Source organism: Phocoena phocoena, chromosome 14 (genome assembly GCF_963924675.1).
Source record: "Phocoena phocoena chromosome 14, mPhoPho1.1, whole genome shotgun sequence".
In the NCBI taxonomy this organism is placed as follows: Eukaryota; Metazoa; Chordata; class Mammalia; order Artiodactyla; family Phocoenidae; genus Phocoena; species Phocoena phocoena.
Genome location: NC_089232.1, coordinates 81690782 through 81708252, shown reverse-complemented (window position 1 = coordinate 81708252; position 17471 = coordinate 81690782). Strand labels below are relative to the sequence as shown.

General features: G+C 47.2%; 1 protein-coding gene across 6 annotated transcripts in view; it reads left to right on the top strand.

Annotated features, from left to right (window-relative positions):
* LPIN1 (lipin 1) overlaps window positions 1–17471 on the top strand; it is a 120980-nt gene that overhangs the window by 79115 nt on the left and 24394 nt on the right. For 2 of the 6 annotated variants that reach the window (XM_065891052.1, XM_065891050.1), the window contains 9 exons: window positions 859–966; window positions 4400–4529; window positions 5868–6183; window positions 7284–7377; window positions 8040–8230; window positions 9307–9400; window positions 10181–10250; window positions 13345–13437; window positions 16501–16580. In XM_065891052.1, the coding sequence (XP_065747124.1) occupies window positions 859–966; window positions 4400–4529; window positions 5868–6183; window positions 7284–7377; window positions 8040–8230; window positions 9307–9400; window positions 10181–10250; window positions 13345–13437; window positions 16501–16580 (1176 nt within the window). Of the gene's footprint in view, window positions 1–858; window positions 967–4399; window positions 4530–5867; window positions 6184–7283; window positions 7378–8039; window positions 8231–9306; window positions 9401–10180; window positions 10251–13127; window positions 13206–13344; window positions 13438–16500; window positions 16581–17471 lie in introns of all 6 variants that reach the window. The other 4 variants (XM_065891053.1, XM_065891056.1, XM_065891055.1 and 1 more) reach the window with 3 other exon arrangements.

Below are 17471 nucleotides of genomic sequence, written 5' to 3'. Positions count from 1 at the left end.
TATATCCAGAATATTGTCATTTCAGGTAATCAGTTTTTTAAAACATTATTGAGCTGTTTCAGTTCTCATTTTCAAAAGCCTTGGAGGCGTGTGTCTCATATGTACAGAACATCTCAGTTTGGACCAGTCACGTTTCAAACGCTCCATAGCCACATGCAGCCCATGGCTATCATTGGACAGTGCAGGTGTGAGACCTGTCTAGAACCTTGTACATTCTCTCCCTAGGCCTGTGGAGTTAAACCCTGAGGGAAGAAACACAGTACTTTTAGGAAGAAAATGATGTGGAATATTTAGAAACCACTAATAGGTAGAAAAATCTGTTCAAGCACTCTGATTTTAAGCATTTTAAACAAATGTTTTAAACACAATCCTGAATATGTTTCTTTGTCTTTCATGTTTGGCTCTGTGAATCTAGAAGAATGGCCACGTCAGATTAAGTGATCTGGCCACTGTTAAATGCAATTACAAGTTAGGCTAAATAGATACATTTCCATACTTGGGTTTATGTGTTTTCTTTTAAGAGACAGTTACCAGCCCAAATTATCCAGCCTTTTGGAGTAAGTCATTTGATTAGGCACTAAATTCTGACCCAAGAAAAGCAAGCGTTTATGGGCATATGGTTGAAACAGAAAGTGAAATGTGTGTCTTGGCAGTGTCCTGCTTCTGTGGCTTAGAAGATTCGGGTTGATTTCTTAGTGATTTCAACATGTGACCCTCTGCTATTGTTCGATGCCCAAGTACCTTCACTTTCTTAAAGATGTTAGCGTGGAGAGGAGCCAAATAATTGATAAGAAATTTTGTTTAATTGAATTGACCTGTGATTTCTCTCTCCTTGAATGTGGATCACGTGGCATCCAGTAGCCTGACAGATGGCAGGGGGAGCCCCCCTCGTCTGGCCGTTGCGGCCGAGGGCGGTCTTTCTAGTTCTTGCCCTCCACAGTCTTCCCACTTCCACGCTTCGGAAAGGTAGATTGGGTTATCTTCCCACCGTGGATGTCTTTGATAATAAAAACTTTGATCTAACTCTTAGAACTGTGTGTTGTTATTAACCAAATTACTTATGTGGAAAATACATATAGATTCTATGAAGTGAAAATGTAGATTTAACTCTTACCAATCTATTTTACCAACTAACCAAATCACTTATGAAGAAAATACGTATAGATTATTACTTTTCCTTTCATTTTAAGCATTTGTCGATGGTTAGATTTTTTTTTTTTAAGTACTAAATTTAACTCTCTGGAAATTAGGGTCACGCATATAATTCTTTCTAACTTTGTGAAGTGCTTTGAAAAATACAGCAATGCATTGAAAATTGGGAATATGATCTCTGTTTTGTGTCTGGGGTTGTTCAACAAATAAGTTTACGAGACTTTTTTAAGATGTTGCTTAAGGAGAGTTATTATTATAACTAGGTAAATAGCTTATGGACCTTCCGGGACGTCCCTGGCGGTCCAGTGGTTAAGACTTCACCTTCCAAGGCAGGGGGTGTGGGTTCAGTCCCTGGTCGGGGAGCTAAGATCCCACACACTTCACGGCCAGAAAACCAAAACATAAAACAGAAGCAATATTGTGACAAGTTCAGTAAAGACTTTAAAATGGTCTACATCAAAAAAAAAAAAAAAAATTCCTAAAAAAAAAATAGCTTATAGATTTTCTGCGTAATATAATCAGCTGTTTCCACAGCATTTGTAGCATAGAATTTTGGAGAATAGCATAGGATGGACTTGAAGGTTTGGGATCCTAGGTTAGAGTCTTCATCTGAGGCAGAGGCCTTAGATTTCTGCCTCCATTCCCTCAACGTTGCCCACACTATGACCTGCCTGCTTTGTAGACTTACAGGGTTTTCTTTAGAAACCTGAACAGAGAAGCTGTGATTAACTTCTACCTGGGAAACTGTGTTTCTTTTTGATTCAAGAACCCAATCTCAGGACGTACTTCACTCACAGCTTACTGTGCAGAAGGAAGGCCACATTTGAATGAGGTCAGCTAAGTTGTGAGCAGTTATAACGGATGTCCCTGATTGGGATTTCAGGAAAAATGCTGAAAACTATTATGGCTAATAACTGCATTCGTTATGAAAATCAATCAGTGACCTTGAAGCTTACTTTTTGGACAACCCTTATCTTAAAAGTCTAATATTTGGTAATCGTAGTAGGAATTTTGGAGCCATCTTTCTCATCGATCACAGTCAGCATTGGGAGTCTTTCTCCTAATTCATCTTCTGTCTGTCTGAATTCTCTCAACAAGCGGCGCAGACTGTGCTCACGTACTTGGGTGCAGCATCCTTCCTAGAGGCTGGTGCGGCCTGGGGGCCAGCGTTTATTGTAGTAGCACAGTGAATGTGAGAGGTGGCGCGTCTAGCTTATGGCTCACACAGGGCTGGGTCCTTTGTGAATATGAATTTGCCCACCTGCGTGCCTCTATGGAAACCGTATGGCTTGTAGCTTTTATCACAGGATCAGAATGTTGGGGATTCTGGAGTTGAGCGGGGTGACAGAGAGCCGGGTTCAGTGTGTACATTCTTCTAGAGTGGGGTTTGGTAAACTACAGCCCGTGGCCCCAGTCCGGCCCATCCTCTGTTTCTGTAAAGTTTTATGGGGCACAGCCAGTTTGTCCATATATTGTCTGTGGCTGCCTTTGCACCGCACGGGCAGAACTGAGCAGTTGCTGCAAAGATCACATAACCCACACAGCCTGGAATTCTTGCTACCTGGCATCTTAGAGAAAACGTTTGCCAACACCTGACTCCAGAGAAGGCTCAGTCTAAAGGGCTTGACTTAATTTTGTGCGGTGGGTAAGACAATGTATTGTTCCGAAGAATTTATAACAAAATATAAATAAATTGTGTTCTTTTCAAACAAATGATTTGAGGTTTGGGTGCAGTGCCCATGAGGGTGGGAAGCCAGTTACGATGGATTTTCCCCCGTGATGCCTCTGGAGAAAGAATGACCCAGGTCACAGTTGTCGGCACAAAGGCCCCTCGCTGGAGGCCACAGCGCTCCATTTGCACATGTCACTGATACTGAACGTGTAATTCTGGACACTTCGGTGCTGGAAAAGCATTGACCCTTTGGAGAAAAGCAGACTTAGGAAACTAGAGGAAGCAAGACAGATCGGAGGTGATGAACGCTTCACCTCTCAGATGTCTGGAGGGCCCAGCGTTCCTTCTCGGGGGACTCCTTCCTTATGGGCACGAGTGCGTGTGTGTGTATGTGTGTGTGTGTGCACACGCATTTACGCTCATGCATGTAGAGGTGTCCCGTCGTTTACACGCCCACGGTATGCTATCTCAGGGTCCTCCTCTCCACAGACTGGCCAAGCGGAGCCCGAGGGCTGCCACGTGCCGTTGACATGGGTGGAGGGTAGCGGGCGCCCAGGGAGGAGGAACCAGCCAGCGTCCCCCTCAGTGTGAAACGATGGAGAGAAGCAGCATTTAGTCTGTTTGTCCGAATGGCTGGACTAAAGAGAGCCAGGAGCAGTTTAGCCATTCAGGGTCCCTGTTTGTCTGAAACATGGCTGTGTGTCATCCACGGGCTCTCCTTATCCTGGCAGGAAAGTTCTGTTCCCTTGGAGCTGACATCTAACTTGAAAAGATAAATGAAACCAAGCACATGGATGAGAGGTAACTTAAGGGAGACTGTGTGAGGTCTGTGAGAGAAGGTGCAAAAGGAAAATTGCAGGGGCTTTCTTTCTCACGTCATTTAAAACTGTCAGAGGAAATGGTGCAGGAGATGGAAGACCAGAGATAATTAAATGGGTCTTCCTTCTCATCCGGTTGTTGTTTAGAAGGCTGTGAGAACTCTGTAGATAAGTTGATGGTTTCTGTGCTTGGACAGAGATATGACGGCTCAGGGCTCAGGAATGAAAATGGAGAAAACGCAGAGAGGCAAACCCAAGTTACAGCCACTTAAAAGCTGGTCTGAGAATTAAGCATCGTGATGTGTTGTTGCAGGAAGAGCTTAGCAAATAGGAATCTTTGAAGTATTCTTGGAAGATATAATATTTTGCAAAATCTCAGCTTGGAGGTCCCTGCCACGTTAGTGAGTTATGGGTGGCATCTGGCATTTGTGGTAAAGTTGGCCCATGATCAGTTTCCCGTTCCATCTCTCTTTTTTCCAACTTCCCCTTTTAAATGCTCCTTCTTTTCATCTTTACTTACTTGGAATTTGGCGGCAGGTTGGGACAGGGCTACGCAAATTGGGAGCACCTTCCCCCTTGGCGCGTGTTCTGTCGACCCCTGGTGGCCACAGAGGGGATAGTCATGAAGCCGTGGACATAAGGCAGTGGCGGGTTAGGTGCATTTTTCTGGGCTGTCTCGAACCATAGAATTCTGGGCCAAAAACAAGTTTTAAAAGCTTCCCTTCCCACTTTAATCATGCATTTGTGTTTTCTTAAGTCCTTCAGTTTCCCGACCTTCAACACCTAAAAGTGATTCGGAATTGGTCAGCAAGTCTGTGGACAGGACAATGCAAAAGGATAATCTAGAAATGCTCTGGCTTTGGGGAGAATTGCCCCAAGCCGCAAAGGTAAGTTCTCCCCTGCCCGCCACCCGCTCAATTCTGCCATGCACCGAAGGTAGTTTCGAAAAACATGTAATGGGCACAGTTCTTTCTTTCAAGAAATTTTATTTCATATTCCAATGTGTTACAAGAACCTTGAATTATATTATTATATTGCAAGCTGGGGCTTTTTTTTTTTTAAATAATAATATTGTAAGATCCTTGGAAGATGCTACGGCCTCTTGTATCCCCAGTAAGTCTTTGTGATATGAATAAATGAATGAGTGAGTGAGTGAAGATGGAAAGCGTTCCTATTATGACTCAAGAAGGGCAGCTCTTTGGAGACTAGGTCTGTTGAGGCTGGAGTTGGGGGTTAATTCGCTTTCTAGGTTATTTAACTTTCACGGAAAATGCTGACTTCTCTGCCCACAAGTGGTAGTGCTGACCCAGCCAACCATCTTTACAAATTCACGTCGTTTGTTGCTGGAGAAACGGCACGAAAGTGCAAACCCATCACTTCTTCTGGCAAAACAGTTCCGGCCACAGATCCGCTGTTGCATTGTTTTCGTTTGTGTTTGAAGCTGTGGGATGAGATACAGAAATGCATACCCTCTCCCCACTTTCTGGCCCACAAATTGCATTTCGGTTTCTGTTTGGATAAATCTTTTCCATAACTGGAAACTCCTTGGAGAGATAGAGACAGAAATGCTAATTTCCCACTCATGTGAACCAGCCACCAAGTCTGCCCTTGTTCATTCACGTTTTGGGGGCGTAGACTTCGTTGAAATATAACACACGGGCAGAGAAATACCCAGATCCTAAGTGCTGAGATCAGTAAATTTTCACACTGTGAACGTGTCCACGTGACTTGCACCCAGACCAGGAAGTGGGGCTAAATCAGAACTTGGAAACCCTCTGACCCTTTGCAGTTATTGTTCCAACTGACTGCCCGCCCCCGGAACCCCCAGGATAAACCCAATCTTGACTCTAACAGCAGAGATTAGTTTTGCAAGATTCGTCATGTTGTTGGGTGTAGTCGTAATTCACTTGTTACTCTTATTACTGCAAACGCCCTGTGGTGTGAATACACTTCCCATTTTCCTGCTGGACGTTTGCGTTCCATTGCTAATCTCACTCACTGCTCTTTGGTAGTTGATGTTTTCTGTGAAAGTTCATTCACTTTGGAAGTACTGTCCTTGGTTTCCAGACCTCTCGGCAGGTACGGAATCACCAGGTGACTCCTGAAGCTTCACCGTGTCGTACCAAGTGTGGGCTTGGCTCTGGAGATCCTTGCCTGCCCGGTTGTTCTTTGGTGACTCAGTTTCTCTCTGACCTTCTCTCTCCCTCCCTGCCCCTTTGATCTAGTCATCTGCACACAAGATGAAAGAGTCCAGCCCGCTGAACAGTAGAGAAGTCTGTGATGAGATGCACTTTCAAGCCATCCACAGTGAATCTTCAGACGCGTTTAGTGACCAGTCACCGACACTGGCTGGGGCGTCTCCCGTGCAGCCGCTGTTGGAGCAGGACAAGCCGCAGACGGAGATTCAGTTCGCAAACGAAGAAGATGTTGAGGCCTTAGGAGCCGCAGCGCCCCCGTTGCCTACGATCGAAGAGTCTAAAACCCTCTCCGCCAGCGCTGCCCCGGCAGCCAGCAAGACGGATTCGCCTTCTAGGAAAAAGGGTGAGAATGCCGGCGCTTCCCAGCTCCCTCCTGCGAACTTGGGGCTCGGCAAACTACAGCTTCTTCCCCCCAAAGTTCAGGGTGCTTCAGAGTGGAAACAGGACATCTCTCCTGTTCAGTCCGTACCCTTTTGCTGAATATGTGAGTTCTCAGAATTCAGTCATAGAAAATCCGGCCTGAAGGAGGCCTCGGAGATGGTGTGGTGAGCCCCGCCCCATGCAGGTCAGGGGTGCTGGGGTGCAACACACGCTGGGACTGCACAAGACGTTGATGACTAAGCTGATCTGTGCCCCTCTCCCCTTGCCCCTAGTTTCTCTCTAGTGCATTAGGCTGTTTTAATTTCTGCGCACTGTGTGTCACTATTTCAAATGACCATTTGTTTCTTTTTTTGCCTGACTTCCCTACTAGAACATATGTGCTCTACAAGGTCAAGAATCTTTTTGGTCTGTTTACCTGTTTCCGTGGTACTTAGAATAGTGGTTGGCACGTAGTGGGGGCTCCTTACGTATAGCTGAATGGCCACCTGGTTGCCTGTCTGGAGGAATGACATTAAGCCTGTCTGTTAGCCGTGTGGCTTTGTGCAGTGTTCTAGGTTTGTATGAACCAGTGACATAATTCTCCAGCAGAAGTAAACTGGAAGGCTGCAGTCATGGTGCCCAGGGGCCGATGGTACCCTCATTAGGGTACTGTGCTTCAGAGTCTTGATGGGGAAGTGCTTAATGAAAGCGTTATTGTTTAGTAATAATAATAACAACAAAACCAATGCCATTAATACCAATAATAATAACAATAGGAATCGTGTCAGTATATTGAGCGCTTAGTACTCTTCACGTCCTTCCCAGCTGGGGAGCTGAGGCTCAGCGAAGTCAGGCGACCGGCCCAGGCCACACGGCTGGCGAGGGTGGGAGCCGCATGTGAACCTGGGCCTCGGCCTCGGTGGCGACGCTGTGCCGCTGGCTTCTAGCTCTTGGGTCTCTTGCAGTTTGGGCACTTCTGAGCACATGTGCACACTGCTCAGGTGCCCTTTCTGGAGACACTCAGAAGTCCACGAGGTTGTCTCTGGAGAACGGTGCTCTGATCTGACCCCTTTGCTGTTTTAGACAAACGGAGCAGACACCTTGGTGCCGACGGCGTCTACTTGGATGACCTCACAGACATGGATCCTGAAGTCGCTGCCCTGTATTTTCCCAAAAAGTAACAATCCTTTTTATTCTTCGTATCATTTTCTGTAATCTGAATATTAATCCGGGAGTCCGCTTTTTCCTTACATTTGATTAGAAAGTGAGTAAGAAAAGGCCGCAGGATGCCCACGTTTTACTGTGAGAAGAAACCAATGAAAGCAGTGGACCCTCTGTGTAGATGTGAGTGGGTGGGTGTGTCCCCGGGTGGCATCTGAGCGGGAACGCAGGCATGAGGTCACCTCCCCAATGGCACCAGGGTGGTGTCGCAGTGGTCAGTGGCCCGCAGCCCGAATCAGTGGCCAAGAGCGGGCAGCTGTGTGGCCCTGTCCCTCCCCAGGGGAGAGTCCCCCGTGGCCATTGGGGGCCCATCTTCAGTTCTCCTGTGATTTGCAGGGAGGGCCAGATGCTCGGAGCATATAGCAGAGGACTGTGGTCTCTTAGGACAGCGTGCTTTCTCTTCCGTCGGTTTCAGTGTGTCTGGGAGAGGGTGCAGGGAGACGTAGAGGCCAAAAATGACCGTCTTCCCTCCTGAGGTCGTTCACTGAGCTTGTCTGTCTTTGTCATGGTGCCTGAATGAAAGTCTGTCCTGGGATGAAATCACTGGCTCCTCTGATTGCCAGAGCCCCTTGATATCCATGTGAGACCTCACAGCCCGTTCCACTCTTCTGCTTCCAGCGGAGACCCTTCTGGGCTCACAAAACACGCCAGCGACAACGGAGCCCGCTCAGCCAACCAGTCCCCGCAGTCCGTGGGCAGCTCTGGCGCTGACAGTGGCATGGAGAGCACCTCGGACAGCCTGAGGGACCTGCCGTCCATCGCCATCTCCCTGTGCGGTGGCCTCAGCGACAACAGGGAGATCACCAAAGGTACCGTCCGGGAGCCGGGCTCAAGCCAAGAGCGCCCCCTGGTGGCCTCTGGTGGGAACGGCTCGAAGCCTGGGCTCCTAGAACGCGTTCAGGTCACAGGCGATGTTCTCTGGCCCGGTTAGTGGAGCACGCGTGACCCCCTGTTCCTCAGGACCCGAACGTTGCTGCCTGGCGGTTGGCTGACCTCAGGGTTCTGTGGGTCACACGTGGCTCCAGACGACAGCAAAGCCACTAGGGTCACGGGTCGTCAAGTGTGCTTGCAGAGCACAACAGGTGCCCGCCGAGCACAGCGTGTGCCCATCCTGCAGGGGTGTCCCAGGGCGGCAGCGTCAACACGGGGAAAACGCAGTACGTTGCAAGTGTGCAGAAGTGCCGGAGGAGGGAGGGATGTCTGAGCAAGTGCTGGGACACATCCCGGCTGCATCCGAAGGGGGCACGCACCCTACGTATAACAGTGGTGTCCCAGCATCTTATGCCAGTTATGTGGTGAGGTGGCCCTGAGACCCCCAGTCGATGCAGTCAGCCATTCCAGCTGGTGGTTCCTGGCCCTGGTGGCCCTGGGTGTTTCCCACCCCCAACGTGCCTTAAGCAGGTCACCACGCTTTCATTTGTGACTTGTTCATCCTCACGACTACCGAGGGGGTAGGCGAGGTTCCTATTCCCACGTTACACGTGAGGGAACTGAGGTTTGGGCAGGTGGATCACTTGCCCAAGGTCACACCAGTGACTGTGACTTAAACCCGGGTGGCCAGACCTTGAGCCCTGCTCCCCGGTCGTCTGCTTCTGCGGACACGTGTGTTTACCGTAGTCCCACACCCCTGCTGCCACGTAAGCGCGTGTGCACTGATTAAGGGCCAGCCTGCCCCCCATCCTCCGAACGCCCCATCTCCCTCCATTTATGTGCAGACACTGCCCCCAAACTAACGGAAGCCCCCTTTGCAAATAGAGTTTATAGGATTGTCTGCACGGTTGGAATGCATAAACTCTCAAAATAGCTGTGAACATGAGCGACTGAAAAACAGGCCTGGTATTTGAACCAAATTTTCCTTATGTTTTCCCTATGCTTGCTTTCGCAGATGCGTTTTTGGAACAAGCCGTGTCATATCAGCAGTTTGTGGACAACCCTGCCCTCATTGACGACCCCAATCTTGTGGTGAAGATCGGGAATAAGTAAGTTCCTCCCGAAAGTCGTTTTAGCTGCCGTGTGATAATGCTTCAGTTTCAGTTTCTCAACTCTAGAGACCTGGACGATAGCTCTTGGAAATATGTGAAATTAAGTCTTTGTTAAAAGTCTACTACTGTCTCTTCACTCTTGGCAAAATGCTGTGTCACTCTTGGCAAAATGCTGTGTCACCATATAGCGAGAGCGTTGACGTAACTGGATCCCGGGGCGTCTACACTCACCTGCATGAGATTTCATGATGGGAGGTGTGATGTCACGACCTTGGCCCGTGGGGCTCGGCCCGTATGATGCGCGGGTGTTGCACGATAGACTGTGCACACACCCCGTGAAAGCTCCGTTGTCTAGGGTCAAGGGGCATGCACGTGTTTTTACAGACTGTTGGCAAACTTTTCTCTCCAAGAGGAAGCCACGGACGTTTACGCGTTAACTGAGGATCCTAGTTTCCTTTTCCTTGAAATGTGGCAAGAAACGCCCCAGCGCGTTGGTGGTTGATGCGCTGCGGGGTGAGGGCTGCTCTCAGCTGGCCTCTTGGTCGCCCGCCACACCGTGTGTCATGCCAGATGGCCGTGGCCGCTGTGGGTTTGATGGAAGAGGGGCTCCTGCAAGGGCGGGGCATGTGGGGGAGCTGGGCCGGGGAGCTGGCCACAGTTGTGGGCTCTTTAAGGACCCAGCTGGGGTTCCAGAGCCTTCCACGACTGCTTCTCAGGACATGAGGTTTTCAGTCTGAGCCTTGGTCTTCTGACATCTTTTTTGTTGTTTCGTGTCAGGTACTATAACTGGACGACGGCGGCACCTCTGCTTCTGGCGATGCAGGCCTTCCAGAAACCTTTGCCAAAGGTGAGCTTTACCATGAGACAGAAAGGGACATGGAAAATGATGGCGAGATGAATGTGGGGGGTTGGAACTTAGCTTTTAACTTAGAAACCACGAGGTGAATTCCATTGTGCTGTTTGGAAGTCCAAGGGTGTAAACGTCAGGGTCTCTCTTGCACCTTGACTGTCCTTCCCCCCCTCCTCGCAATCAAGGCAGTGCCGGTCTGAGCCCTGCCCCCTCCAGTCCCCTGTCCCCGCACCCGCCGTGCCAGGGACACAGGTGGAGGCGGAGCAGATGGGCCGACGTCTGAGCCCAAGGGAGATGAGGGGAGAAAGGGTGACGGGTGGGAGCAGGCAGCAGGGTTGGGCGCAGGGAGGCGCTGTACCAGATGCCAGGTGCCACCGTCAGCATCAGGCGTCCCTCAGCCAGGAAGCAGGTCTGGGACCGATGGGCCAAGTAGGAGCAAGTGCGGGCTCCGGGCAGCTCGTAGCTGCACCTGAGCGCAGGTGAGCGGCTGCAGGGAAGAGGCGGGGCGAGGGGCAGACGCACCGCCGCGACCCCGCTGTGCCCACATCCTCCCCCTGCCGGCTCCCTGGGCCTCGCCTGGGATTGACCGTTTTCCGGCGTTGAGTCTTTCTACCAGAAGCTACGTTCTTTTTGCTGCAGAGGCCATGTCTCACACTTGCCTCCCTCATGTGCTTAGCGAGTGCTTTGTGCTGCTGTGGATGTTGTGGTCTGTCGGAACTCTCATCTCTGAGGTTCCTGGAGGTCTAGTCCGACTTCGTTGAGCCCCTGCTCGCTCCTTTGTGGTTGTGTGTGTGCGTGCTTTGGGACTGTGACCTCATCCTTGGTGGTGCTTTATCTGTGAGTATCCTTTGTTCGATAGGGCTGAGGGCATGTTCTCCAGAGTGGGTTTTGTTTTGTCCTCGGCAGCTTCTGCATAGCATCTGTGGCCCAGGACAGACTTTTATGTTACGTGTCTCAGCTCTTAACAGATCAAAAAGAAGAAAGAACAATGCACTAGATATTTAGTGATAAGGTTCACAGAAAAAGAAATGCCTCCTGAACTTAAAGAAATTAGTCTTTGTGGTAGGCGTTCTCAGTCTTCCTACAGGTTGTCAGTAATTTTTGGCATTCTGTTTTCGGTGTTTATCTAATATAGAATTTATCTTTATATGTAGAATTTTTCACTGTTTTCTTTTGTGGCTGCTGGGTTTTGTATCACACTTGGATATTTTGAGAGTCATGAGTGAGGTGTCAGGACCCAAATCAGTTTTTTTTTTTTTTTTTTTTCTCTTCAGCTGGTTGTTGAATCAGGACGCTTTGGTTGCAAGAAACAGAGTGACGACAAGTGCCTAAAATAATAGGGGTTTATTATCTGCCATAGTAAGAATGTTAGAGGTTGGTAGTTTCAGGCTTGATGAATCTGGGTGAACTTCTTTGATTTCCTTGGCTTCCCCTTTACGATCCCAAGATGACTGTTTTACCCATCATCTCGCATCCAAAATAGGAAGGATAGAGAGGCAGGCTTCTCACATTTCATTGGCCACAACTTGGTCACACGACCACCTCCAAGCCAGTTGTTGGCAACACGGTGGAATGGCCAGTCGAAGTGGTGCCGACCAATCGAAGTTCCTCCCCTGGGGTTGAGCCCGCCTTCCCAGAACATCCTGTACAGTGTAGTCTGATTCTCCAGCAAAGCGTTGGCTATGTGGGCAAGCAAGAAAGGGGATGATTCACCCCGGGAAGCAACCGAGAGGGTCTGTCAAAGCTACCTAATTATCCGGATACCTTTCATTAGATAACTCTTTCTCCCACTGATAGGCAGTCACAACTCTATCATATTACTACTTCCTCCGTGAATTTAGATTTATCTCTGGACTTTGTCTTCTGTTGCATCAACACGTTTACTCATGTCCCAACACTGCGTTCTTTTAAATACTGTGGTTTTTAAATGTATTTTAATAAAATAAATTTTATTAAGGCTCATGCCTACTTATTCTGTCTGAGTTTTCTTGGCGAGTTTTGTTTGTTTTATAATTGAACTTTAGAATCAGTTTGTCTAGGTTTGGAAAGAATCCTGTTAGTTTTTTTTAATTGGAGTTTTGTTATATTTATGGATGGAATAGGGTAATTGACATCTTCATGATTTGTCCTATTCGTGAACTGGGTACGCATGGTTTGCTTTTTGGTGTATTTTGTGGTTTTCTTTTGTGTCAGGTAGGGATTTTTAAATGATAGAAAGAAGCACACATCAGGCTAAATATGTGAATTATTTCTCTTTCCACTTACCTGCAACTCGTTTGGTTGAAAGACTTAAATCTTTCTTTCGTTACTAGCTGAGGTATCAGCTACCTGATAGTTCTGTAAACCAAGGAAAGGAAATTAGATAACATTTACCTTGGTCCTGGAATTAGCCTCAAGATGGCTATTTTGTTCTTTGGATATATGTAGAAAATTATAATTATTTTTTAAAAATTTATTTTATTAAAGTACTGTTGGTTTACAAAGAAAATTATTAATTAATATTTAATCTCCTCCTATTCGGTTGGCATTTATTTAGGGCAAGAGTATGAATTTTCTTTCTAATGCTTGAGCTTTTAAATCAGAGGCATCTATTAATACTCAGTGTGCCACAATCTGGAAACTTACATTTACTAAAAAGATCCTGTGCGTTTTACCTTTTGTGGAAGACTGTTTACCCTATACCTCATGTTAACCATTTCATTTTTTATTTTACAGTCATCTTATTGAGAATAACAATATCTTAATCAGTAAACCACTTTAATTTGAAAACCTCTGGTCTGACTAATCACTAATGATTTTCAATGCTTTCTTTTTCTGTTGTTGTTGTGTTGTATTTTATTTGTTGTTTGTTGATTCCTTTAACATCTTCTTAAGTCTTCATGCTTAAGTTATCTTAATGTAATTTTGGACTCCATTAGGTTTTGCTTCTCAAAAATTTTTAATTCACAAATAGTATGTTGTGTTTTCTCTGATTTTTTTTTTTTTTTTTTTAAATCTTACTTTAATTTGCATGTGTGTGTCTTTTGGTTTGAATGTGCTAAGTTGATCTTTTTTTGGTTCCATTATTTATGTTACCATCCATTTAAAACAGGCCACGGTGGAATCTATCATGAGGGATAAGATGCCCAGAAAGGGAGGAAGATGGTGGTTTTCATGGAGGGGAAGAAACAGCACGATCAAAGAGGTGAGTCTGAAAAACAAGAGTGTTCCTACTTAGCTCAGCGGATTTTGGGTTTGGGTAGTAGGGTTTGTCTCCATGCGCGTGTCAGTGAAAGAAGCCATCACACCGAGTGTGCAAGAGTCAGGCCTGCCACAGGGTACGCAAAGGGAGCACAGAATGAGGGGAGGTGGAGAAGGGCCCGGAGCGCTGAGCAGAGTTGCCGTCGCCTCCTGGCTCTGTTACCTCTCAGCCTGGGGACCGTGGTCGGGTCACTCCTGCTCTGAAATGTGTCTTCGTCTGTAAAAAGAAGAGATTCAACGTGATGTTTAAATTTTTTTCTTTTTTTAAGTTAAATATCTTCCTGTTGCTTGTGAGAACAGTTTTAACGAGGTAGACTTACAGCCTAGACTAATTCCCATTAGTCGTTTCACTTCGGTGGCTTTGGTTTCCATTTCTATAAATGCCTATAATTTGTTTCAGATCTTTGCCAACCTCTCAGCCTATTTCTGGAAGCACTTTCTTTGCTTGACTTCTGTGCCAGTGTGTCTGCCTGGTCTTCCCCCCCGCCTTGGGGGCTGTTCCTCCCCTGGCTCAGCTCCTTTGTAAGTGGGTCCTCAAGGGTTGTCTTAGAGCCTTCCCTCCTGCTTCGACTGCCTGTTTTTCCCTAGGCAACCTCATTCACGCTCATGCGATGACTCCATTTTTATTAACCAGGAGGGCGTTTTGTACTCCATGTCGTTTATCAGGTAGCCAGCTAGGCAGATACCTCCACGTGGATGCTTCAGGCACTTCACACTTGTCATTTCTGAAATCGATCTGCTGGTTTTCTCTAGAGTTCTTCCTCTGTTGGACCACCGTCAGCAAATGGCACCACTGTCCACCCACAGGCTAGTACTTCCTTCTTCCCTCACCCCTCCTGTCAGTTTACCATCCTAAATATCGCTCAGGCTTTCCATTTCTCTCTAGCTCCACACCCCACAACTCAAGGCTGCCACCTTCCCTCCGAGGGTTGCTTCCAAATGGTCTTTCTGTATCCATTCTTGCCCTTTCTTCCTCATTCTCTGCAGTTGGCGTTGGTCTATGTAGTATAATGGCCCCATTTATATTTCTCCCTGCTTAAAAGCTTTCCGTGGTTTCCCAGCGCTCTTGTAATTAAGACCAGTATCCCTAGCATGGTCTACAGGACTTGTGTATCCTGGCCCCTGCCTCCGTAGAGCCTCACCTTTTGCCATTCTCCCCCTGCCCTCTGTGCTTTGGTGTCCCTGGCTGAAAGTACCTTCTACCCTAGGACTCTTGCATGTGTTATTTCTCTGCCTAGTGCTCTTAGGACCCCTGTCACCCTTCTTCACTTAATTAACTAGCATCTCAAATGGCCCTTTCTGGGCAGGTTAGTCTAGTCTGCTGTTCTCTGCTCTCCTAACCCTGCCTGTGAACTTTTCCTTCACAGGTTTTCTCATCGTTTATAATTATACACTGATTAGTATGACTATTTGATTAACATCCCTGTGTCCCCTCCAGACCCTAAACTCCATGAAGGCAGAGACCACACGTGCTCGTGGCTTGGATCCCTGGGGTCTCCCGAGCACCTGTTTTGGGACCCAGAGCAGGGGTTCGGCAGATATTTGAGGGAATGCTGATTATACTTTTGGAATCTAGTGTGAAGAAACCCCAAGGGCAGCGGTCAAGTTGGTTATTATAAGAGTAAAAGAAATCCCAGGAGCTCAGTTTGTTTATTTCATTAGTTCAAAGGGAAAGAGTCTGTTGGGAGGGTTTCATCAAGATAAAACTGTTCTTGGGCATTTTCTGTTGGCATACCTGAGCTTTACTGACTGTCCCATTATCTCCAAGGGGTATAAACACGGTAGAGCAAGCATGCACTTTACTTTAGGAGACTTAAGGTGTAAGGGGCCTTTCTGATTCTCTTACTGGAGAGCAGAATGTTTGAGAATTTAAGAAGAAGGCTACTTCAGAGCCCTATTTTTGTGGAGTGTCCAGAGTTTCATTAGTTGGAACTGAGGAGAATGCGACATGCAATAAGGAAGGGTTATGAAATCTCTTAAAAACCTGAAATATATTTCAGATAGATACACATTTTTGTGCTGGTCTAATAAAGTATTGTTAATAGTGGCGGCTAAGTTACCTGCCTCAACAGATAGATTAAACATTACTGGGCCTGTTCTCACATCAATTATTTGCGTGCTTATAAAAAGCTAAAGAGTATTTGAAAATAGCTTGTCCCCATCAAATGTGAAGCTCATCACCCTGTTACACAGTTTCTATCACTCATTTTCTTTATTCATATTAAAAACATCAATCTCTACCCCCTGACCAAATGACCACAGATCGTGAAATTTGATTGTAAATTCTGTGTCCTTTGACACACGTGTCTGGCCTGTGATGACTTCCTGTGACGTCTGTGGGGCTCGTGGATGTTCTCCTCCTCCCTTGCCTGCTGTGGGCCAGGCTCTGTGTTTATTTGCAGCATCTCTGTGGTCCCCATGGCAGCACTAGGGGAGGCGTGTCATCATCCCTGTGTTGCTGGTGAGGAAACGAGGCTCCAGAAGGTTGCATGACTTGCCCGGGGTTCCTAAGCCAGGGAAGCAGGACTGAGCCCAGAGCTCTTAGAATTCCAAAGCTCTTTCCAGTACATCAAAGGAGCATCTTCTATTAAGAGCATGCCGTATTGAGGAAGAGAATGCGCCCATGTTTTTCTCAGGCAAAATATGGTGTGAAAATATTTTCAGGCATTTCTATCAGCAATTATAAGAAAATATTTTGAAAGCCCTCGCGTATCCAAGCAGCCCTTGATAAAGCATTTGCATAAGCTACAGTGATTATGAAGTTTGGTTTGGTGCCAAGAATACTTATGGAAAACAGACTTATTTTTGTCAGAAATACTTCTCAGCTTAATTGTAGACGGCTAAGCAAAGGAGTAACTAGGACCCACCATCCCTGTGGGGGCGTTGCCGTTGGGGAGGGCACTGGGGCCCTGCTCTGGACTTTGGGGAGCCCGTCACAGAACGCCAGTGGTTGTGTAGGTGGTTTCCCTTCGGTGTGTTCATGATTCTTTGTCTTCTTCTTCTCCAGGAAAGTAAGCCAGAGCAGTGCCTAGCAGGAAAGAGCCACAGCACTGGGGAGCAGCCGTCACAGCTGGGCGTGGCCGCCAGGTACAGTGCCACGTCACCTTGGGGCGTTGCGGCTCCTTTCTGTGTCTACGGTCAAGGCACAGATGCTGATAGCGTTCACCGAATAGCCCGGGCCTTGGACCCGGATGGACCTGGGTTGCAGACCTGGCTCTGTCCTTTACTCAATGACCTGGAGCAATTTACTCAAATGGTTGTTCCCAAGAATCAGATGGAAGCGCTCAGATACCGAATTTCCAAAGTAAATGTGAGGCGTGCATGAGATGATGTAACGAGCACCCCTCGTGCTCTTGGCACGTGCTAGCCCTCAGTTTGCAGAAGGTGGTAGCAGTGGTGGTAAATAATGATGATGAGGTTAACAGGGGCATGAAAACAAGTTGCCCTTCTGAAGGAACTTGCCTTTCTCTATAGTTTAAACACGTACCAGGACCTACATTGATACTTTCCTACGTATTGATGGGGATTCATGTTAACTTGGTATAGGAGCCCTTAGATTTTGATAATACGGATCCATGTGAGTCGTGTTTTGTCTTCAGGGTAACCTACCTGTACGGGATTTGAGGGTAACTACTGTGAGGGCCATGCCGTCACCCTCTAATTCGACCGTGTTATTGCATATTGACGCTGAGTGATCCGAGCTAGTATAACACCTTTTACAATGACCTCACCCTTCTGGTATTCCTGTGCTTGAGAAACCAGGGTTGCGTTTCTTATTTAGCAGGCAGAAAATGCTAACATGTTCACTGAGGGCAAGATGCATATCTCTATCCTTTTTTTTTTTTTTCTTTTTTAATTTTATTTATTTATTTACTTATGGCTGTGTTGGGTCTTCGTTTCTGTGCGAGGGCTTTCTCTAGTTGCAGCGAGCGGGGCCCACTCTTCATCGCGGTGCGCGGGCCTCTCACTGTCGCGGCC